The sequence below is a fragment of the Pristiophorus japonicus genome, chromosome 20 (genome assembly GCF_044704955.1).
Source record: "Pristiophorus japonicus isolate sPriJap1 chromosome 20, sPriJap1.hap1, whole genome shotgun sequence".
In the NCBI taxonomy this organism is placed as follows: domain Eukaryota; kingdom Metazoa; phylum Chordata; class Chondrichthyes; family Pristiophoridae; genus Pristiophorus; species Pristiophorus japonicus.
Window position 1 is genome coordinate 81,963,849 of NC_091996.1, and position 23,805 is coordinate 81,987,653.

Sequence of the window (23,805 nt, forward strand, 5' to 3'; positions counted from 1 at the left end):
CCCCCTTCTTTCTCGCTCTCTCCCCCCATACCCCCCTTCTTCTCTCATCCCCCACACCCCCTTCTCTCTCTCCCCCCCCACCCCCCTTCTCTCTCTCTCCCCCCCACCCCCTTCTTTCTCGCTCTCTCCCCCATACCCCCTTCTCTCTCTCTCTCTCCCCCCACCACCCCTTCTCTTTCTCTCTCCCCCCCCACCCCCTTCTCTCCCCCCCCACCCCCTTCTCTCCCCCCCACCCCCTTCTCTTCCCCCCACCCCCTTCTCTTCCCCCCACCCCCTTCTCTCTTCGCCCCCCCCACCCCTCTTCCCCCCCACCCCCCTTCCCCCCCACCCCCTTCTCTCTTCCCCCCCCACCCCAAGAGAGGCACCAAAGTTTTAGCCACTTACATGCTCTTGGATTTTAATCTCCTGAAACTTGACGAACTTTGACCCCCGCGACTGCAGGTAGAGCCTTCCTCCCGACTTGTTGTTTGACACTCGCGGCTGGGGCACATGATCAACGGCATGAAGGTAGGAGACTGGATCTGGAACAGGAAGCCGCTGTGAAGTGCTTTCCATCGGAGACTGCTTGCTGCCGAACCCCAACCCAGGTACCGACGTTCAAACCCAGTGTCAGATTCAGGGCCTTGTGCTTCTATACCCCCTCCCTCCCACCCCCAAACACACAATATGTTGTACCTGCCTGACTGTAGAACAACTTGTATTTATATAGCGCCTTTAACGTAGTAAAACTTCCCAAGGCACTTCACAGCCATGTTACAAGACAAACAGATAAGTCACAAAAGTGAGCCACACAAGAAATTTCAGCAGGTAACCAAAAGCTTAGTCAAAGAGGTAGGTTTTAAGGAGCGTCTTAAAGGAGGAAAGAGAGGTAGAGAGGCGGAGAGGTTTAGGGAGGGAGTTCCAGAGCTTGGGGCTCAGGCAACAGAAGGCACGGCGACCGATGGTTGAGCGATTATAATCAGGGATGCTCAAGAGGGCAGAATTAGAGAAACGCAGATATCTCGGGGGGGTTGTGGGGCTGGAGGAGATTATAGAGATAGGGAGGGGACGAGGGTCACGGAGGGATTTGAAAACAAGGATGAGAATTTTGAAATCAAGGCGTTGCTTAACCAGGAGCCAATGTAGGTCAACGAGCACAGGGGATGGTGGGTGAGCGGGACTCGGTGCGAGTTAGGACACAGGGCAGTGAGCACAGGGGGTGATGGGTGAGCGGGACTCGGTGCGAGTTAGGACACAGGACAGTGAGCACAGGGGGTGATGGGTGAGCGGGACTCGGTGCGAGTTAGGACACGGGCTGCCAAGTTTTGGATCACCTCTAGTTTACGTAGGGTAGAATGTGGGAGGCCAACCATGAGTGTGTTTGAATAGTCAAGTCTGGAGGTAACAAAGGCATGGATGAGCTGAGGCAGGGGCGGAGACGGGCGATGTTACGGAGGTGGAAATAGGCTCGCCCCCTCCTCATTCCTGCCACAACATGGGGGTTGTGGGGCGCACATCAGTAATGGGACCAACTTACAACAGCCAGGTTCCAGCCAAAGGAAGTGGAATTAGCGATTCATTGCCACCCCTCCCCCGCTCGTGTGGGCACACACTGCACTGACCCCCCCCCCACCCCCCGTGTGGGCACGCACCTTTGCACCCCCCCCCCCCTCATGTGTGGGCAAGCACTGTCACCCCTCCCCTCCTCATGTGGGCTCAGACCATCAGGCTCACTCAAGCACTGTTACCTCACTTCCCTCAAGCACTCGGACCCTCCGCCCTCTCGCCAGCGCAGCCCAATGCCTGAAGGGGGCAGAGTAATTTATACATAACGATGATTACCTTGCTCACCCTCACTTGGTCCAAACGGAGCAGCACGCCAGGCTGGAATATACCACAGCACTCTGAGCATTAATGAGGAGGTTACATTCATGAGGACCTGGGTCTGATGACCACCATCTGTGGTTAGCAGTAACTTCAGCCCCTGAAGATCTGTTACTGCTCTAGATTTTCACTGACCAGGAGACACGGATTGAAACACTCCACGGAAGAACGTCTGCGAGGACCTCCTTTCTCACGAATGGGGACAGGTTAGTAAAGGGGAGGTGCAAAGAGACCTGGGTGTCACGGTACATTAGTCATTGAAAGTAGGCATGCAGGTACAGCAGGCGATGAAGGCGGCAAATGGCATGTTGGCTTTCATAGTGAGAGGATTCGTGTATAGGAGCAAGGAGGTCTTGCTGCAGTTGTACAGAACCTTGGTGAGACCACACCTGGAGTATTGTGTACAGTTTTGGTCTCCTATTCTGAGGAAGGACATTCTTGCTATTGAGGGAGTGCAGCGAAGGTTCACCAGATTGATTCCCGGGATGGCAGCACTGACATATGAAGAAAGACTGGATCGACTAGGCTTATATTCACTGGAATTTAGAAGAACGAGAGGGGATCTCATAGAAACATTTAAAATTCTGATGGGATTGGACAGGTTAGATGCAGGAAGAATGTTTCTGATTTTGGGGAAGTCACAGTCTAAGGATAAGGGGTAAGTCATCTAGGACTGAGATGAGGAGAAACTTCTTCACTCAAGAGAATTGTGAACCTGTGGAATTCTCTACCACAGAAAGTTGTTGAGGCCAGTTCATTGAATATATTCAAAAGGGAGTTAGATGTGGCCCTTACAGCTAAAGGGATCAGAGGGTATGGAAAGAAAGCAGGAATGGGATACTGAAGTTGCATGATCAGCCATGATCTTATTGAATAGTGCAGGCTCGAAGGGCCAAATGGCCTACTCCTGCACCTATTTTCCATGTTTCTCAGCTGAATTAAACAGCTCCCACATCTCGCAGGGTAAATTGATAGCCTATGAAGGGTGGCAGTGCTTAAGGACCAAAAAGATGTATCCTAGTTTACTGAGGGAAACAAGACTGGAAATTGCAGAGCAACCAGCCACAATCTTCCAACCTTCCTTGGATATTCTTCATCATCATCATCATATGCAGTCCCTCGAAACGAGGATGACTTCCTGTATTCACTAGAATTTAGAAGAATGAGAGGGGATCTCATTGAAACGTATAAAATTCTGACGGGGTTGGATAGGCTGGATGCGGGGAGGATGTTTCCCCTGGCTGGGAAGTCTAGAACAAGGGGTCACAGCCTCAGGATACGGGATAGGAAATTTAGGACCGAGATGAGGAGAAATTTTTTCACTCAGAGGGTGGTGAACCTGTGGAATTCTCTGCCACCGAAGGCAGTGGAGACCAAGTCATTGATATATTTGAGAGGGAGATAGATAGATTTCTAGAAACAAAAGGCATCAAAGGGTCTGGGGGAAAAGCAGGAATACGGTGTTGAGATAGAGGATCAGCCATAATCATATTGAATAACGGTGCAGACTCGAATGGCCGAATGGTCTACTGCTGCTCCTATTTTCTATGTTTTTAGGAGTTCACAGGTGTTTCAATGAAGGCCCTGATATTCCAGATGCCGAACTACATGTTGAAGGGTGGAAGATGCCTGTGGGTGGATTTTTTTAACGTGTGGTGACCGTTGCACATCAGCCACCACACGGGCTTGACAGAGCGAGGTCTTGGTCCAGTGGCAAGGGTTAACCAAGACGACTGGAGACCTGCTCTGCTGCACGGACCTCGTGCGCACACATATCGCAGTGTGGGCTGGGCCCGTGCTGCCCCTGGGCCCTCGCCTCTTCTGGGCCCCAATCACATCCCTCTACGAATTCTTGCCGCTCCTTCGTCCCAACCTCCCCGCTCCTGCTGTACTTGCCCGCACTGGTCTTGGATATTGGGGTGGTGCCGGAGGACTGGAGGATTGCAAAGGGGAGAGACAAACCCAACAACTGCAGGCCAGTGTGCCCAACGCCACTGGTGGGGAAACTTTGAGACACACTAATCCAGGATAAATCAATCAATGGGAATAAATAAAAGTCAGCACAGCTTGTTAAAGGCCAATCGTGTTTGACTAATTTGATTAGAGTTCTTTGATAAAGTAACGGAGAGGGTTGATGAGAGTATTGCGGTGGATGCTGTGTACATGGACTTCCAAAAGGCATTTGACCAAGTACACATAATAGGCCCATTGGCAAAATTAAAGCCCATGGGATTAAAGGGGCAGTGGGGATAAAAAAAGTAGTGGTGAACGGTTGTTTTGCAGACTGGAGGGAATTGGGACCACTGCTCCTTATTATATATATATATATATATATATTAATGATGATGATCGAAGCACTGACCACACTCGACCAGCTCCACTGGGCGGGCCACACTGTTCACATGCCTGACAAGACTTCCAAAGCAAGCGCTCTACTCGGAACTCCTACACGGCAAGCGAGCCCCAGGTGGGCAGAGGAAATGTTGCAAGGACACCCACAAAGCCTCCCTGATAAAGTGCAACATCCCCACCGACACCTAGGAGCCCCTGGCCAAAGACCGCCCTAAAGTGGAGGAAGAGCATCCGGGAGGGCGCTGAGCACCTCGAGTCTCGTCGCCGAGAGCATGCAGAAACCAAGCGCAGGCAGCGGAAGGAGCTTGCGGCAAACCAGATTCCCCACCCACCCTTTCCTTTATTCGCTATCTGTCCCACCTGTGACAGAGTCTGTAATTCCCATATTGGACTGTTTAGTCACCTGAGAACTCGCTTTGAGAGTGGAAGCAAGTCTTCCTCGATTTCGAGGGGCTGCCTATGCTGATGATATTAATGACCTGGACTTGGGTTTCAAAGTCTGCAGCTGACACAAAGCATGGAAATGCTGTAAACAATGAGGATGGCAACAAGACTCTAGGAGGACATGGACATACTGGTGAAATGAGCAGACAGGTAGCAGATGATAACAGTTTGGTCAGAAGAATGAGGAGAGGCAATAGGAAGTAAATGATACAATTTTAAAGGGGGCTGCAGGAACAAAGTATGGGGGTCCACATGCACTCTTTCTCCCCGGAATCCAACACACTGACTTACCCCCCACCCCCACCCCACGATCCCCTTGCTGCCCTTTCAAGGATGAAGCAGCCCAGGTGTGCACCATTTGATGGACGCTGTGTACTCACCGGCTGGTAGGTCTCCGCGCCACACTGATCACACGTGTACGTAGCAACCACCATCATGGGCTTGACCTCGGTCACTCGGGTCACGATGCCCCGCACAGTCACCAGCTTCCCAATGCTGTCTGCCTTCACGTCCCGGATCACCTTGGGCTTCATCGTACTAGGAAATTTGAAGTAAACCTCACTGTGGGAGGAAGGGAAAGGAGGTCCATCCAGTTACAGATCAGTGACCAGCTCAGTCTCACACAGTGACCTGCGACTGCTCTCCCAACTCCCGTCCTCGTCCCCGCATGCAACAAACCCTCAGGATGCCCCAAGGCGCTTCACAGCCAATTAAGAGCCTCTGAAATGTAGTCGCTGCTGTAATGCAAGGTCCCACAAACAGCACGGTAATCATGACTGGATGTTGTTGGTCGAGGGCTCAATATCGTCCAGGACTGCACTGCTCTTATATGAAGTGTCATGGGATCTTTCAAGTCCACCTGAAAGATTGCATCTCCGACTTGCGGCGCTCCCTCAGCACCGCCCCATCTGCAGTGCGGCGCTCCCTCAGCACCGCCCCTCCGGCAGTGCGACGCTTCCCTCAGCACCGCCCCTCCTGCAGTGCGGTGCTCCCTCAGCACCACCCCTCCCGCAGTGCGGCGCTCCCTCAGCACCGCCCCTCCGGCAGTGCGACGCTTCCCTCAGCACCACCCCTCCCGCAGTGCGGCGCTCCCTCAGCACCGCCCCTCCGGCAGTGCGGTGCTCCCTCAGCACCACCCCTCCCGCAGTGCGGCGCTCCCTCAGCACCGCCCCTCCGGCAGTGCGACGCTTCCCTCAGCACCACCCCTCCCGCAGTGCGGCGCTCCCTCAGCACCGCCCCTCCGGCAGTGCGACGCTTCCCTCAGCACCGCCCCTCCTGCAGTGCGGCGCTCCCTCAGCACCACCCCTCCCGCAGTGCGGCGCTCCCTCAGCACCGCCCCTCCTGCAGTGCGACGCTTCCCTCAGCACCGCCCCTCCTGCAGTGCGGCGCTCCCTCAGCACTGCCCCCCCCCCCCGCAGTGCAGCGCTCCCTCAGCACCGCCCCTCCGGCAGTGCGGTGCTCCCTCAGCATCACCCCTCCCGCAGTGCGGCGCTCCCTCAGCACTGCCCCTCCTGCAGTGCGGCGCTCCCTCAGCACCGCCCCTCCTGCAGTGCGGCGCTCCCTCAGCACCGCCCCTCCTGCAGTGCGGCGCTCCCTCAGCACTGCCCCCCCCACCCCCGCAGTGCAGCGCTCCCTCAGCACCGCCCCTCCTGCAGTGCGGCGCTCCCTCAGCACTGCCCCCCCCCCCCCGCAGTGCAGCGCTCCCTCAGCATTGCCCCCCCCCCCCGCAGTGCGGCGCTCCCTCAGCACTGCCCCTCCTGCAGTGCGGCGCTCCCTCAGCATCACCCCTCCCGCAGTGCGGCGCTCCCTCAGCACCGCCCCTCCTGCAGTGCGGCGCTCCCTCAGCACTGCCCCCCCCCACCCCCCCGCAGTGCGGCGCTCCCTCAGCACCGCCCCTCCCGCAGTGCGGCGCTCCCTCAGCACCGCCCCCTTGTGACTGGGAAGTTGTTTCCAGTGGGGTTCCACAGAGGTAAGTACTAAGTCCCTTGCTTTTTATGGTGTATGTCAATTGTTTAGACTTCAATGTAGGGGGTATGATTAAGAAGTTTGCAGATGAAATAAAAATCGACCGTTGTTCGAAGAAGAAAACTGTAGAATGCAGGAAGTTATCAATGGACTGGTCAGGTGGGCAGAACAGTGGCACATCTGTAGAACTGTGAGGTAATGCATTTAGGGAGGGCTAACAAGACAAGGGAATACACAATAAATGGTAGGATACTGAGAAGTGTAGAAGAACAGAGGGACTTTGGAGTGCATGTCCACAGATCCCTGGAGGCAGCAGGCCAGGCAGATAAGGTGGTTAAGGCAGCATCGGGATGCTTGCCTTTATTAGCCGAGGCATCGAATACAAAAGCAGGGAGGTTATGCTTAAATAAAACACTAGTTAGGCCACAGCTAGAGTACTGCGTGCAGTTCTGGTCACATTACAGGAAAGATGTGATTGTACTAGCGAGGGTACAGAGGAGATTTACGAGGATGTTGCCGGGAGTGGAGAATCTAAGCTATGAGGAAAGATTGGAGATGCTGGGTCTGTTTGCTTTGGAACAGAGGAGGCTGAGGGGAGACCTGATTGAGGTGTATAACATTATGAGGGCTGTAAATAGAGTGGATAGAAAGGTTTATTCCCCCTTAGCAGAGGTCAACAACTAGGGGGCATAGATTTAAAGTAATTGGTAGAAGGATTAGAGGGGAGTTGATGAGAACTATTTTTACCAAGGGGGTGGTGGGGGTCTGGAACTCACTGCCTGAAAGGGTGGTAGAGGCAGAAACCCTCACCACATTTAAAAAGTACTTGGATGTGCATGTGAAGTGCCAGAACCTGCAGGGCTACGGACCGAGAGCTGGAAAGTGGGATTAGACTGGGTGGCTCTTGGTCGGCCGGTGCGGACACGATGGGCCGAGCCTCCTTCCGTGCCGTAAATTTCTAATTCTATAAGTGAAACGGACGCACCGTGAAGGAGCGTTTCCCCCCCCCGAACATTAAATCACGGTGCACGCAGCACTCAGTGCCACACTCACAATCTGCGCAGCAGTTCGGGCGGGTACTGGTTGCGAGCATCGTGGACCTGATTGGGATCCCGACTGCGTTGCTCCATCATCAGTCGGTGCTCGATGTAAACATCCAGGGCATCCTTGTTCGCCACCTGCAGAGAGTGAGAGTGCAGAAACACACCGAATGTTCAGCAGTCACATCCCCCACACCCTGCGCGCCCAGCGGAGACAGCCGCTGAAGACTAGCAGCAAGCAGTGTCTGGGACAGGCATGGGATCAGCCCAGAGCTGCTTGGTTTCCACCGGTGACACTCCCTGGTCCAAGAGGTTGCCGTGAAGAAAGATTCCACATGATGTAAAACCAGGTCCCGCGCGCGTCCCCCTCCCCACACGGGCCCCGCGAACAACACACAGGTTTAAACACAGAGTCCCAATGCCCGAGTGGAAGGCTATGTAACTATGCTGAGAATCACGGAGTCCAGTGACCCGGGGGTGGGGGGGGAGGGCAGAGCTCCCCAGAGCCCGCTGACCCAGGAGGTAGAGTCCTCCCACAGTTTTAATCATTAGACGTCCAGTTGGCTGGATGTTTGGGGACTGCAGTGTGTGTGTGTGTGCGTGTGTGTATATGTGTGCGCGTCTGACTAAGTGCCTGAGTGTGAGTATGTTAGTGCGCAAGTGTGTGTGTGTGTGTGTGTGTGTGTGTGGGCGTGCAGATGAAGCAGAGCCGCCCCCCTGTTTCACCTCCCCCCCACCACCCGCCTTACCTCTCTCTCCTTGTACTGCGGCAGCAACTCCTGAACTGCATCGGCAAACAGATTGACGTATCGCCGCGTATTCTCGCAGATCGAGTCGACCAGCTCGGGGTCCTCCTCTGCGACATCATCCAGGTCGATGCACAGCGCCACTCGCTCACGGTGAGCAATTTGCACCTTCAAATAAAGGCCAAGTGTGAATCGGGAGGGGCTGATGGTCACTCATTGCCCCACCCTCCCCAAGTTACACTACCCCACGCTCTGTACAATTACACCCCCCCCCCCCCCCGCCCAAAATGACACCCCATTTAACTCAACAGACGAGCTGAACAGCGGCAGTAGGCTGCTTGGAATTGAAAACAGGCCACTATTGTGGTGCCAGCAGTGAGTTCGAAAGGAGTGTGTGTGTGGGGAGGAGGATCTTACCAATTGGTCAGCGTATCTGAACTGTTTCTTGCCCAGCTCATTGTCCGCGTAGAACTCCTGCAGGAACTTGCTGCACTTCTCTGGAAGAAACATCAGCAGCGGTTAGTGCCTCTCCCCCACCTCCGACCCACAGCCGCCCTCCGAGACACACCCACCCACCCTGGAGCCGGGGGGGGGGGGGGGGGGGGAAAACCCCCTTGCAGATAACCCCTTGCGCCAGAGTTCTTGCTAAGCTGCGCTTGCCAGCCCCATACCGGTTTGTCAAGGGGAGATTCCGCTCACCGTTATTCAAGGGGCCGTGGTCAGCGCCGAGGCTGAAACCATTGAAGAGGACAGTATGCTCACACCTGATCCACCTTCTCACGTCCCACTTATGGCACAATCTCTTCTCACATGCAAGCTGCTGATGGTGTAAGCATACACATCTTGCTTTCCCCACCACAACCTGATCCTTCTGCCTTTCAGATAGCCCACGCGCTTCCCCCCCCCCCCAACCACTACCCTAACCCCTCCCCCCACCCCCCCATAAACCCTCATTCCCCCCCACAAACCATCTGCCAACACATCACTCCAAATCCAATGGCCAAACACATCCCCAACAGCCACCTTAGTTAGGCCGCAAATGCAACCAAAGCACAACCGGCAACACTCAACCAATCCCTCGCAGTATCATAGGCAGTCCCTCGGAATCGAGGAAGACTTGCTTCCACTCTTAGAATGAGTGCTTAGGCGGCTGAAGTGTCTGATACGAGACCCACAGACTATGTCACAAGTGGGACAGACAGTGGTTGGAGGAAAGGGTGGGTGGGACTGGTATGCCGCACGCTCCTTCCACTGCGTGCTCTCGGTGATGAGACTCGAGGTGCTCAGCGCATTCCCGGATGCACTTCCTCCACTTCGGGCTGTCTTTGCCCAGGAACTCCCAGGTGTCAGTGGGGATGTTGCACTCTCTCAGGGAGGCTTTGCGGGTGTCCTTGAAACGTTTCCTCTGCCCACCTTTGGCTTGTTTGCCATGAAGGAATTCCAAGTAGAGCGCTTGCTTTGGGAGTCTCGTGTTGGGCATGCGAACAATGTGGCCTGCCGAGCGGAGCTGATCAAGTGTGGTCAGTGCTTCAATGCTGGGGATGTTGGCCTGATCGAAGACGCTGATGTTGGTGAATCTGTCCTCCCAGGGGATTTGTAGTATCTTGCGGAGCCATCGTTGGTGGTAGTAACCACCTCGCAGTAACCCCCTAATTAACAACCCAAACAGAGGGAGAGCGGAAAGGACCAAAAAGCAGGACGTGACAAAGCCACACTGCAGCCCAGTTGACCCTGAAAAGTCTCCTCACCAACATCTGGGGAATGGTGCCAAAGCTGGAGGCACTGTCTCAGAGATGGCAACAAACCTATCAACCAGCCAACAACAGACTCCCCCATCACCATCGGGCCACAGTGCTTGGGCCTCAACTATTTACAATCTATATTAATGACTTGGATGGGGGGGGGGATGGACTACAGTGTAATGTAACCAAGTTTGCTGATGATACAAAGATAGATAGGAAAGCAAGTTGTGAGGAGGACGCAAAGAATCTGCAAAGGGATATAGACAGGCTAAATGAGTGGGCACAAATTTGGCAGATGGAGTATAATGTGGGAAAACGGGAGGTAGGAAAAGTAAAAAAGCAAATTATTATTTCAATGGGGAGAGATGTGACTCCAGGATGTTATGTTGCCTCCCTGGTGCCAGGGTCAAGGATGTCGCCAATACATTCTGGAGGGAGAGGGTAAACAGCCAACGGTCGTGGTCTATATTGGTACCAATGACTTAAGTAGAAAGAGGGATGAGGTCTTACAGGCCAAGATCAGATCAGCCATGATCTTGATGAATGGCGGAGCAGGCTCGAGGGGCCAGGTGGCCTACTCCTGCTCCTATTTCTTATGTTCTTATCCCTGGGGGTGTCCTGTCCCACTGGCAGGCAGAGCGCAGTGGCATAGTCAGGTGGCAGTGACCCTGGGAGTCCTCAACTCTAGACCACAAGTCTCATGGCTTCAGGTCAAACACCGACATGGAAACAAGGGACAGGCGTTCAATCGGGAAGGAGGCTGAAAGAGAAACAGATTTTTTGCTCTGGTGGGAAAGCTTAAAGTTAGAACTAGTCTATTTAAGGATGAAATCACAAAGCTAGTGCGAATGTGGAATTCTCTCCCCCAAATGGTTGAGGATGCTCAGTAAGTGGAAATTTTCACGGTTGCGGTCAACAGATTATAAGGCAAGGGGATCAAGGGATGTGGAGCAACGGTGAATATGAGGAATAGATCAGGGGCGCAGGGCTGAACAGCCTCATTCTGTTCCAATATCGAAGGCTGAATATCGGAATATTAAAGGGATCAGCTGAGAGTTTTGCAATGGTACGTTATAAACTGTACAGTACCAGACACCATCCAGTATCTCATTCAAACTCCGAGAATATCAAGCAATTGCAGTACTTGGCCCAGAAAGCCCCTCCCGACAGACCCTTTATCCTCTCCGCGTATCCCTCCCCCACCCCTCATGCCCTTCTCAACTCCCACCCCACCCTCATACCCTTCTCAACCCCTCACCTGCCCCACCCATCCCTCACCACCTTACAGCCCCCCCCCTCACTACCCCCCCCATACCCCTCACTAACCCCCCCCATACCCCTCACTACCCCCCCCCATACCCCTCACTACCCCCCCCCATACCCCTCACTACCCCAAACCCCACTGAGTAGCCCCCCACTTCCCCACCACAGGGAGCCCATCCTCCCCGGCCGCACCTTTCTCGCTCTGGTAATCTTTGGGCGGCATGGCTGCGGCCTGTCGCTGTCAGCGCGGCTCCGTGTGTCTGTGGGCTCGGTTTCCCCCTCTCTCGGTGTCCCGGGGCCTCTCTCTCTCGGTGTCCCGGTGTCCCGGGGCGGTGTGACTCTCTCTGGGCCCGGGGCCTCTCTCTCTCGGTGTCCCGGGGCCTCTCTCTCTCGGTGTCCCGGGGCGGTGTGACTCTCTCGGTGTCCCGGGGCCTCTCTCTCTCGGTGTCCCGGGGCGGTGTGACTCTCTCGGTGTCCCGGGGCCTCTCTCTCTCCCTCCCTCTCCCTCCCTCAGTCGCGCGGCTCGCGATCCAAAACTGGCGCCAATCTCCCGCTCACCTGACCGGCCACGCTGGCCCTACCATCTTCCCCCCCGCAGATAGGGGGAATTGCTCTCTCCCACTCCGCACTCACTGCCCCCGCACCCCGCGCCCAGCGCCCAGCACCCCTCACATCACCCTCTTCACATGACACCTGCACCCTCACTCATTCCCCCGCTCCTCCCGCTCCTCCCGCGGGCCCGGCTCAAGCAGCGCCGCTCTCCACACCCCCCCCCCCCTTACACAGCACATGGTACTGTCCGCCCACTGGCGCCAAACTCAGCGGCAGCTCCCCGCCCGCGCTGACCCTTCACCCCGCGCGTCACTGCGGGGCACAGCGTGCATCGTGCATGTAGCACACTGAGAATACAGCACCTTAACCCGTTCACCGTGCATACAGCACACTGAGAACACAGCACTAAAACCTATGCACCGTGCATACAGCACTAAAACCTATGCACCGTGTATACAGCACCCTGCATAAGTTGCCCCCTGTATAAATTGTCCCTGTATAAGGTGCACCCTGTACAAGTTGCCCCTGTATAAGCTGCACCCTGTATATGTTGCTCACTATATAAGTTGCACGCTGTATAAGTTCCAGTTGTTCAAGATCCTGCCTGTAGAAGATGCACCCTGTATAAGTTGCACCTTGTAATAAGCTGCACCCTGTATATGTTGCTCACTGTATAAGATGCACCCTGTATAAGTTGCACCCTGTACAAGATCCTGCCTGTAGAAGATGCACCCTGTATAAGTTGCACCTTGTATAAGCTGCACCCTGTATATGTTGCTCACTGTATAAGACGCACCCTGTATAAGTTGCACCCTGTACAATATCCTGCCTGTAGAAGATGCATCCTGTATAAGCTGCACCCTGTATATGTTGCTCACTGTATAAGCTGCACCCTGTATAAGTTGCACCCTGTACAATATCCTGCCTGTAGAAGATGCACCCTGTATAAGTTGCACCTTGTATAAGCTGCACCCTGTATATGTTGCTCACTGTATAAGATGCACCCTGTATAAGTTGCACCCTGTACAAGATCCTGCCTGTAGAAGATGCACCCTGTATAAGTTGCACCTTGTATAAGCTGCACCCTGTATATGTTGCTCACTGTATAAGATGCACCCTGTATAAGTTGCACCCTGTACAAGATCCTGTCTGTATAAGTTGCACCTTGTATAAGATGCAGCCTGTATAAGTTGCACCCTGTAGAAGATGTTCTGTCTTTAAGATCAGTGACCCTGCGCTCGCTCTGTGGCGATGTGTTGCGCGGGCGCGGTTGCTATGGTGACGTTGCGCTGATTGTCGCGGCTCCGGGCCAATGAGCGCGCGGGCCCCGCGGGTGGGCGGATCCTGGCCTGGTGTGGGCTGAAGCCTGAGCTAGAGTATCGGGAGTGGAGCGGGGAGTGTGAGTGGCCGGGTACACATCACACAGTGTATACACAGAGAGCGAGAGAGAGTGTACACAGAGTGTCCCCTCCACACAGCGCACCCGGATCCTCTCTATCACTCTCGGTCACTCTATCTCTCTGTCACTCTTTCTCTCTCTCGGTCACTCTTTCTCTCTCTCTCTCTCTGTCACTCTCTCTCTCACTCTCTCTCTCTCTGTCACTCTTTCTCTCTCTCTGTCACTCTTTATATCTCTCTCTCTCTCTCTTTCTCGGTCACTCTCTCTCTCTCTCTCTGACTCTTTCTCTCTCTCTCTCTCTCTCTTTCTCTCTCTCTCTCACTCTTTCTCTCTCTCTGTCACTCTCTCTTTCTCTCACTCTCTCTCTGTCACTCTCTCTCTGTCACTCTTTCTCTCTCTCTCACTCTTTCTCTGTCACTCTCTCTCTGTCACTCTTTCTCTGTCACTCTCTCTCTGTCACTCTTTCTCTCTCTCTCTCGCTCTCATTATCTCACTCTATCTCTCTTTTTCTCTCTTTTCTCTCTCTCTGACACTCTTTATCACTCTCTCTCTCTCTCTCTCTCTCTATCTCACTCAGTAACTCTCTGTTTCCAGGAGAATGATCTCTCAGCTCTTCATCCTCTCCTCACGAGGGGACCACCTCATCTACAAGGACTGTATCCTTTGCACAACACTGGAAGGTTCTGGGCATCAGCAAGGGTGTGCTGTGAGTGGGGTTTGAAGGAGCTGGCTGTGGGGGTACGTGTGTCTGTTGAGCATCTACACCTGCGGTGGGGGGATATTTATACTGGGTCAGGATGGTATACCAGAGCGGTAGTTGTCATGTGTCGGTCCCAGTCTGATTATTTAATTATTTCTCGCAGATGAATTGTTCACCAATCTCGGGCTTGAATTTATTTAGTGTCCCGGTAATAAAACACAAAGAGAGTTAAGCATGCAGGTACAGCAAGCAATTTGGAAGACACATGGCCCGTTAGCCTTTACTGCAAAGGGGTTGGAGTACAATTGCACAGGACTTTGATGAGACCACACCTGGAATGGTTTTTGTGTACAGTGGTTATGTTACTCAACTTGTAATCCAGGGGTCTGGATTAATGATCCAGAGACAGGAGTTCAAATCCCACCTGGGGAATTTAAATTAAATGAAATAAATCAATAATAGTGACCATTAAACTACCGGATTGTTGCAAAAAACTGATGTTCACTAATGTCTTTTAGGGGAGGAAATCCGCCGTCCTTACCCGGTCTGACTCCACACCCACAGCAATGTGGTTGACTCTTAACTGTCCTCTGAAATGGCCCAGCGAGACACTCAGTTGTCTTCAACAACTGCACCACCACCTTCTCAAGGGGCAATTGGGGATGGGCAAATAAATGCCGGCCTTGCCAGCGACGCCCACATCCTGTGAGTGAATAAAAGCCACACCTGGAGTACTGCGCGCAGTTTTGGTCTCCTTATCTGCGGAAGGACATTGAAGATACAGAGAGGGATTGACAGGAGAGATGCTGTTTCCAGAGAGAGTCTAGATATGGATGGCTTGAGTCGTTGAGTATATTTAAGGCTGCGATCGATAGATATTTGTATTCTAGGGGAATCAAGGGATATGGGGATCGGGCGGGAAAGTGGAGTTGAGGTCGATGATCAGCTATGATCTTATTGAATGGCGGAGCAGGCTCGAGGGGCCGCATGGCTGACTGCTACTCCTAACTCTTGTGTTGTTGTGTCAATTGTTCCCTAACCTCGGGGTTTCAGTGCGGGGCGAGGAGCCGAAAGACACCATCAATGTTTTCTACCAGAAGGTGACGGGCTTACCCAGAGACCAGGCCCCTGTTGTCATGGTGAGGAATCAAATTCATCATCAGCAGTATTAGGAACAGAACAGTCTGATACCGACCTTCGACATCCGACCCCGGCCCACTGCCAACTCCTGACCCAACCCTGCAGCCCCGCCCCCCGCCGACCCGCCTGTACCTGTGGGGCCGAACCAACTGTATTGAACACCACTTGGAAGAAGCACTGAGGGTCGCAAGGGCACAGAATGTACTTTGGGTGGGGGACTTCAATGTCCATCACCAAGAGTGGCTCGGTAGCACCACTACTGACCGAGCTGGCCGAGTCCTGAAGGACGCAGCTGCCAGACTGGGCCTGCGGCAGGTGGTGAGAGAACCAACACGAGGGAAAGACCTACTTGACCTCGTTCTCACCAATTTACCTGTCGCAGATGCATCTGTCCATGACAGCATTGGTAGCAGCGACCATCCTACAGTCACTGGGGAGACGAAGTCCTGTCTTCACACTGAGGACACCCTCCATCGTGTTGTGTGTCCTACCACTGTGCTAAATGGGATAGATTCAGAACCGATCTCGCAGCTCAAAACTGGGCATCCATGAGGCGCTGTGGGCCATCAGCAGAAGCAGAATTGTATTCCACCACAATCTGTAACCTCATGGCCCGGCATATCCCTCACTCTACCATTACCAGCAAGCCAGGGGACCAACCCTGGTTCAATGAGGAGTGTAGAAGAGCATTTCAGGAGCAGCACCAGGTGTACCTAAAGACAAGGTGCCAACCTGGGGAAGCTGCAACACAGGACTACATGCATGCTAAACAGCGGAAGCAGCGTGCTATAGACAGAGCTAAGCGATCCCACAATCAATGGCTCTGCAGTCCTGCCACATCGTGTCGTGAATGGTGGTGGACCATTAAACAACTAACAGGAGGAGGAGGCTCCATGAACAGCCCCATCCTCAACGATGGCGGAGCCCAGCACACGAATGCAAGGGACAAGGCTGAAGCGTTTTCAACCATCTTCAGCCAGAAATGCCGAGTGGATGATCCATATCGGCCTCCTCCTGAGGTCCCCACCATCACAGAAACCAGTCTTCAGCCAATTCGATTCACTCCACGTGATATCAAGCAGCTGAGCGCACTGGATACAGCAAAGGCTGTGGGCCTCGACAACGTCCCGGCTGTCGTGCTGAAGCAGCAACTCGCCAAGGCTTCTTCAGTAGCACCTCCCAAACCTGTGACCTCTGCCACCTAGAAGGACAAGGGCAGCAGGTGCATGGGAACACCACGAAGTCACGCACCACCCTGACTTGGAAATATATCGGCCGTTCCTTCATCGTCGCTTGGGTCACAATCCTGGAACTCCCCCCCCCCCTAACAGCACTGTGGGAGCACCTTCACCACACGGACTGCAGCGGTTCAAGAAGGCGGCTCACCACCACCTTCTCGAGGGGCAATTTGGGGATGGGCAATAAATGCTGGGCCTTGGCCACACTCTGAGAATCAAGAAATAAATGTAAAACAGACGACAGCCATCATTCCCAGCAGCTGCCGGGTTGACAGTGGGGACAGACTGAGCGGACCGTCGGTATTCGGTGGGGACGGTGAGCTGACCGTCGGTATTCGGTGGGGACGGTGAGCTGACCGTCGGTATTCGGTGGGGACGGTGAGCTGTCCGTCGGTATTCGGTGGGGACGGTGAGCTGACCGTCGGTATTCGGTGGGGACGGTGAGCTGACCGTCGGTATTCGGTGGGGACGGTGAGCTGACCGTCGGTATTCGGTGGGGACGGTGAGCTGACCGTCGGTATTCGGTGGGGACAGACTGAGCTGACCCTGTACCTGTCCCCAGTACCATCAGGGCCTGCAGTACATCCACCTCCGACAGAACACACTCTACTTCGTGGTGACGACACGCTCCAACACCTCTCCGTTCACCATCGTCCAGTTCCTCAACAGGTAATCCTCTGTCTCCTGCTGGGGCGGGGGGAACAGGGACGCAGGAGGGACGGGGGTCTCGGAGGAGGGAGTGAGGGTGGATCTGGGAGTGGGGAGGGTTCTGGGAGGGGGGAGTGGGGAGGGTTCTGGGAGGGGGGAGTGAGGGGGGCTCTGGGAAGGGAGTGGGGGCTCTGGGAGGGGGGAATGGGGAGGGCTCGGGGAGTGGGGAGGGCTCTGGGAAGAGAGGGGGGACTCTGGGAGGGGGTAGTGAGGGGGGCCCTGGAAAAGGAGTGGGAGGGGGAAGTTTGGGGGGGGGTGGGCAGTGGCGCGGGGGATGAGACCAGGATGGGGGTGGGGGTGGGGGGGGTTAGAAGTGGTGTTTTTTGACATTTTGCCCTTTACTTAGTCTCGCCCGCACACACTGCATGGGACGGGGGGGTAGGGGTAGTCCCAACATTGAGGGCCCCGCACCAGGGTCCTAATTCCCTGGTCACTGATCATGACTCCCACTGACCCCAGCACAGAGGGGCCGTGACCCCCAGGCTGCACTCTGACCCCAGCACAGAGGGGCCATTACCCCCAGGCTGCACTCTGACCCCAGCACAGAGGGGCCTTTACCCCCAGGCTGCACTCTGACCCCAGCACAGAGGGGCCATTACCCCCAGGCTGCACTCTGACCCCAGCACAGAGGGGTCGTGACCCCCAGGCTGCACTCTGACCCCAGCACAGAGGGGTCGTGACGGGGTGCGATATGGTGTGTTGTGATGCTGGCAGTTCAGTGTGGTTTGTGTTTTCAGATTGGTCAGTCTCATCAAGGATCACTGCGGAACGGTGAGCGAGAAGACCTTGCAATTGAACTTCGCCTTGATCTACGAGCTGCTGGATGAAATGTTGGTGAGTGTTCACCCTGGGCACCACAGCGGCACATCCTCCACACACAGGCTGGGAACCCCCCCCCTCCCCCTCCCCCTCCCCCCCTCAACACTCTTCATTCCTTCTCAATGCTGCAGGCACAGTCCCTGCCACGCGTGGGGAGAGAGCGGGGCAGTGGGAATAGATTGGGATTGTTACAGGGCTATGGGGAGAGAGCGGGGCAGTGGGATTAGTTTGGGGATTGATACAGGGCTATGGGGAGAGAGCGGGGCAGTGGGATTAGTTTGGGGATTGATACAGGGCTATGGGGAGAGAGCGGGGCAGTGGGATTAGTTTGGGGATTGATACAGGGCTATGGGGAGAGAGCAGGGCAGTGGGATTAGTTTGGGGATTGATACAGGGCTATGGGGAGAGAGCTGGGCAGTGGGATTAGTTTGGGGATTGATACAGGGCTATGGGGAGAGAGCAGGGCAGTGGGATTAGTTTGGGGATTGATACAGGGCTATGGGGAGAGAGCGGGGCAGTGGGATTAGTTTGGGGATTGATACAGGGCTATGGGGAGAGAGCAGGGCAGTGGGATTAGTTTGGGGATTGATACAGGGCTATGGGGAGAGAGCAGGGCAGTGGGATTAGTTTGGGGATTGATACAGGGCTATGGGGAGAGAGCGGGGCAGTGGGATTAGTTTGCGATTGATACAGGGCTATGGGGAGAGAGCAGGGCAGTGGGATTAGTTTGGGGATTGATACATGGCTATGGGGAGAGAGCAGGGCAGTTGTATTAGTTTGGGGATTGATACAGGGCTGTGGGGAGAGAGCGGGGCAGTGGGATTAGTTTGGGGATTGATATAGGGCTGTGGGGAGAGAGCGGGGCGCTGGGATTAGTTTGGGATTGATACAGGGATTTGGGGGGGAATTGGGTGGGAGGGTGTTGGGGGTGAGCGGGGCGGGGGACGTGGTTGAGGGGGGAATCCCGCGGGCACTCGTCTGGGGGCTGCGTTGACTATGTATTTTGCTGCACAGGATTATGGGTACATCCAGACCACATCGACCGACGTCCTGAAGAATTTCATTCAGACACAGCCCGTCACCTCCAAACCCTTCAGTCTGTTCGAGCTCAGTAACATTGGCTTGGTGAGTACTGGGGAATCTGCTCATCCCTCTCCCCTTCCCCCACATCCCCATTCCAACCCCCTTTACCCCCTCCCCTTCCCTTCTCCCTTTACCCCCTCCCCTTCTCCCACCCCTAAATCCCCCATTACCCCTCGTTCCTTCCTTCCCCCCATTACCCCCTGTTTCCCCTTCCCCCCATTACCCCCTGTTTCCCCTTCCCCCCATTACCCCCCCGTTTCCCCTTCCTCCCATTGCCCCCCATTTCCCCTTCCCCCTTAGCTTTCAGCCTCCCCCTTCACCCTCCCCCCCCCCACCCCATCCGTCCCTCCCCCTCTCCCTCTCTCCATCCCCCTCTCCCCTCATTTCTCCTTTCCCCCTCCTTCCCACTTTCCCCCTCCTTTTGGGAGGGTTTGAGGGGTGCGGAGGGGAGGGTTTGGGGAGAGGGAGGATTTAGGGGGGCAGAAGGCGATGGTTTGTGGGGGGGCAGAGGGGAGGATTAGGGGGGGGTAGGGGGATGGTTTTTGGGGGTGGACGGGAGTGTTTGGGAGGTGGGTGTTGGAGGGGAGAGTTTGAGGGGCGCAGTGATAGGTTGGGGGGGAGGGGGTTGGAGGGTGGCAGGGATCGGAGAGGAGGCTTTGGGGGTGGGGGGAGGGTTTGATTGGTTGGTGGGTTGGTTTTGGCAGGGCAGAGGGGAGGGTTTGGGGGAAAGAGCGGGACGGTTTGCAGGCCGGATGGGGGAGCGTTTGTTTCTAACTGTGTTTTTCCAGTTTGGTGCAGACACACAACAGAATAAGGTGGCACCCAGCAATGCTGCAAGCAGACCGGTCCTGGCAATGCGCAGTGAACAGGTGATTGTCCCACACACACTGACTCTCACTGGGGTACGGGTCCCACACACACAGACTCTCACTGGGATACGGGTCCGACACACACTGACTCTCACTGGGGTACGGGTCCCCCACACATATTCACTCTCACTGGGGTACGGGTCCCACACAGACTGACTCTCACTGGGGTACAGGTCGTACACACACTGACTCTCACTGGGGTACAGGTCCCACAGACACTGACTCTCACTGGGGTACAGGTCCCACACACATTGACTCTCACTGGGGTACGGGTCCCACACACACTGATTCTCACTGAGGTATGGGTCCCACACACACTGACTCTCACTGGGATACGGGTCCCACACACACTGACTCTCACTGGGGTACAGGTCCCACACACACTGACTCTCACTGGGGTACAGGTCCCACACACACTGACTCTCACTGGGGTACAGGTCCCACACACACACTGACTCTCACTGGGGTACGGGTCCCACACACACTGACTCTCACTGGGGTACGGGTCCCACACACACATTGACTCTCACTGGGGTACAGGTTCCACACACACTGACTCTCACTGGGGTACAGGTCGTACACACACTGACTCTCACTGGGGTACAGGTCCCACACACACTGACTCTCACTGGGGTACAGGTCCCACACACACTGACTCTCACTGGGGTACGGGTCCCACACACACACTGACTCTCACTGGGGTACAGGTCCCACACACATTGACTCTCACTGGGGTACAGTCCCACACACACTGACTCTCACTGGGGTACAGGTCCCACACACACTGACTCTCACTGGGATACGGGTCCCACAGACACCGACTCTCACTGGGGTACGGGTCCCACACACACTGACTCTCACTGGGGTACAGTGCCACACACACTGACTCTCACTGGGGTACGGGTCCCACACACACTGACTCTCACTGGGGTACAGTCCCACACACACTGACTCTCACTGGGGTACAGTCCCACACACACTGACTCTCACTGGGGTACGGGTCCCACACACACTGACTCTCACTGGGGTACAGTCCCACACACACTGACTCTCACTGGGGTACAGTCCCACACACACTGACTCTCACTGGGGTACGGGTCCCACACACACTGACTCTCACTGGGGTACGAGTTCCCTCTATCCCTCCCTATCGCTGTGCAGATGTAATATTTTTAATCGTTTGATCATTTTTATTTTTACCGCAGGGGCTGAAAACTGAAATCTTTGTGGATGTTATTGAGCGACTGACAGTGGTGGTCGGAGCCAATGTAAGTTCTATGTTAAACTACACTATGCTGGGCTCTGTGCTCTGTGGGGATGGTCTAATGGAATCATAGAAATTTACAGCATGGAAGGAGGCCATTTCGGCCCATCGTGTCCGCGCCGGCCGACAAAGAGCCACCCGGCCTAATCCCACTTTCCAGCTCTGGGTCCGTAGCCCTGCAGGTTACGGCACTTCAGGTGCACATCCAAGTACTTTTTAAATGTGGTGAGGGTTTCTGCCTCTACCACCCTTTCAGGCCGTGAGTTCCAGACCCCCACCATCCTCTGTTTGAAGAAATTTCCCCTCAAATCCCCTCTAAACCTCCTACCATTTACTTTAAATTTATGCCCCTGGTTGTTGATCCCTCTGCTAAGCGAAGTAGGCCCTTCCTATCCACTATATCTAGATCCCTCATAATTTTATACACCTCAATGAGGTCTCCCCCTCAGTCTCCTCTGTTGGGGTCTCTGGGCTCTGTGGGGAAGGTCAGTCTGGGCTCTGTGGGGAAGGTCAGTCTGGGCTCTGTGGGGAAGGTCAGTCTGGGCTCTGTGGGGAAGGTCAGTCTGGGCTCTAGGCTCTGTGGGGAAGGTCAGTCTGGGCTCTGTGGGGAAGGTCAGTCTGGGCTCTGTGGGGAAGGTCAGTCTGGGCTCTGTGGGGAAGGTCAGTCTGGGCTCTGTGGGGAAGGTCAGTCTGGGCTCTGTGGGGAAGGTCAGTCTGGGCTCTAGGCTCTGTGGAGAAGGTCAGTCTGGGCACTGTGGGGAAGGTCAGTCTGGGCTCTGTGGGGAAGGTCAGTCTGGGCTCTGTGGGGAAGGTCAGTCTGGGCTCTGGGCTCTGTGGGGAAGGTCACTCTGGGCTCTGTGGGGAAGGTCACTCTGGGCTCTGGGGAAGGTCACTCTGGGCTCTGTGGGGAAGGTCACTCTGGGCTCTGTGGAGAAGGTCACTCTGGGCTCTGTGGGGAAGGTCACTCTGGGCTCTGGGCTCGGTGGGGAAGGTCAGTCTGGGATCTGGGCTCTGTGGGGAAGGTCAGTCTGGGATCTGGGCTCTGTGGGGAAGGTCAGTCTGGGATCTGGGCTCTGTGGGGAAGGTCAGTCTGGGCTCTGTCTCTGCTGATTACCTTCTGTCCGGGATGTGTTTCAGGGCAGTCTGCTGAAGGCGGATGTACAGGGAGAGGTGCGGATGAAATGCTTTCTGCCCAGCAGCTCAGGTACGGACAATATTCCAGATCTCGGGAGTGAAATAGTCGGAGAGCAGGCTGAATGTGTCTGTCCGGACGCGCCAAGGTGAACTCTGCCTGTTCACAATGTTCTCTTATCCACCTCCTCCCACCCCGCCCCCGCCTTCCCTGAATCAACCCACCGCCCCCCCCCCAGACTGTGGTTTTCCATTTTGGGGTTGGGCTCTGTTAATGAACCTTTCTTTCACCTCTTTCAGAGATCAGAATTGGATTGAACGAGGAGTTCAGTGTTGGGAAAACTGAGATCCGAGGTGAGGGATATGGATATGCAGAGAGTAGGAGGGGGTGATCGGGGAGGGGGTGATCGGGGAGGGGGTGTTCGGGGAGGGGGTGATCGGGGAGGGGGTGATCGGGGAGGGGGTGATCGGGGAGGGGCTGATTGGGGAGTTGGAGGGGCTGATTGGGGAGTTGGAGGGGCTGATTGGGGAGGGGGAGGGGCTGATTGGGGAGTTCAGGAGGGGGTGATCGGGGAGAGGGAGGGGGTGATCGGGGAGAGGGAGGGGGTGTGATCGGGGAGAGGGAGGGGGTGTGATCGGGGAGAGGGAGGGGGTGTGATCGGGTAGTGGGAGGGGGTGATCGGGGAGAGGGAGGGGGTGTGATCGGGGAGTTCGGGAGGGGCCGATCGCGGAGTGGGAGGGGCCGATCGCGGAGTGGGAGGGGCCGATCGCGGAGTGGGAGGGGCGATCGGGGAGAGGGAGGGGGCGATCGGGGAGAGGGAGGGGGCGATCGGGGAGCGGGAGGGGGCGATCGGGGAGCGGGAGGGGGGCGATCGGGGAGAGTGAGGGAGGGGGCGATCGGGGAGAGGGAGGGAGGGGGCGATCGGGGAGAGGGAGGGGGCAGGGTGTTGTGGGGGGCTCGTGCAGCTGATGGGATTTCGGGTGGGGGCAGGTGGGAGTGTAGTGGGGGCGGGGGGGCGGCCTGTGTGGGGGGGGTCTGTGTAGGGTGGGGGGTGTCTGTGTGTGTGGGGGGGGGGGTCAGGTCTGTGTGGGGGGGTGTCTGTGTGTGTGGGGGAGGGGTCAGTGTGGGGTTGGGGGGGGTCAGGCCTGTGTGGGGGGTGTCTGTGTGTGGGGGTGGGTCTGACGGGGGGGTGTCTGTGTGGGGGTGGGTCAGTGTGGGGTGGGGGCGGTGGTGTCTGTCACCGCGCCTCACTGCAGTCTCTGCTGTTTCAGGGTACGGCGCTGCGGTTAAGGTCGATGAGTGCAGCTTCCATCAGTCCGTGAAGCTCGAGGAGTTTGAGAGCAATCGTATCCTGAGGGTCATCCCACCCCAGGGAGAGGTACACCCCTCCCCCTGCCCCTCCCCCTATCTCTGGCCCGCTCCATCTCTGTCTCCCCCCCCCCCACCCTTTCTCCCTTTCCCCTCCCTCTCACCCTCCCCCTCTCTC

At 55.7% G+C, this 23,805-nt stretch overlaps 3 protein-coding genes across 3 annotated transcripts in view; 1 reads left to right on the forward strand and 2 right to left on the reverse strand.

The window, feature by feature from the left end:
• LOC139232633 (DNA replication licensing factor mcm7-B-like) overlaps nucleotides 1-11,940 on the reverse strand; it is a 35,830-nt gene extending 23,890 nt beyond the window's left edge. The window contains 7 exon segments of the mRNA XM_070863064.1: nucleotides 385-467; nucleotides 470-521; nucleotides 5,040-5,220; nucleotides 7,678-7,802; nucleotides 8,414-8,578; nucleotides 8,828-8,907; nucleotides 11,608-11,940. Of these exon segments, the coding sequence (XP_070719165.1) occupies nucleotides 385-467; nucleotides 470-521; nucleotides 5,040-5,220; nucleotides 7,678-7,802; nucleotides 8,414-8,578; nucleotides 8,828-8,907; nucleotides 11,608-11,638 (717 nt within the window). The 5' untranslated portion in view covers nucleotides 11,639-11,940.
• Nucleotides 11,941-13,317: 1,377 nt separating this feature from the next.
• On the forward strand, nucleotides 13,318-23,694 carry ap4m1 (adaptor related protein complex 4 subunit mu 1; the record flags this gene model as incomplete). The annotated part of the gene is made up of 10 exons (XM_070863479.1): nucleotides 13,318-14,022; nucleotides 15,120-15,205; nucleotides 17,007-17,113; nucleotides 17,890-17,986; nucleotides 18,986-19,096; nucleotides 19,843-19,923; nucleotides 21,129-21,191; nucleotides 22,325-22,391; nucleotides 22,619-22,672; nucleotides 23,591-23,694. Coding segments are annotated over exons 1-10 (828 nt in total), but the record flags the coding sequence as incomplete, so codon positions are not given.
• Nucleotides 23,695-23,787: 93 nt separating this feature from the next.
• Nucleotides 23,788-23,805, reverse strand: part of LOC139232793 (cohesin subunit SA-1-like) — a 68,746-nt gene continuing 68,728 nt past the window's right edge. Inside the window, exon 21 of the mRNA XM_070863286.1 lies at nucleotides 23,788-23,802. Coding sequence (XP_070719387.1) covers nucleotides 23,788-23,802 — 15 coding nt within the window. The remainder of the gene's footprint in view (nucleotides 23,803-23,805) is intronic.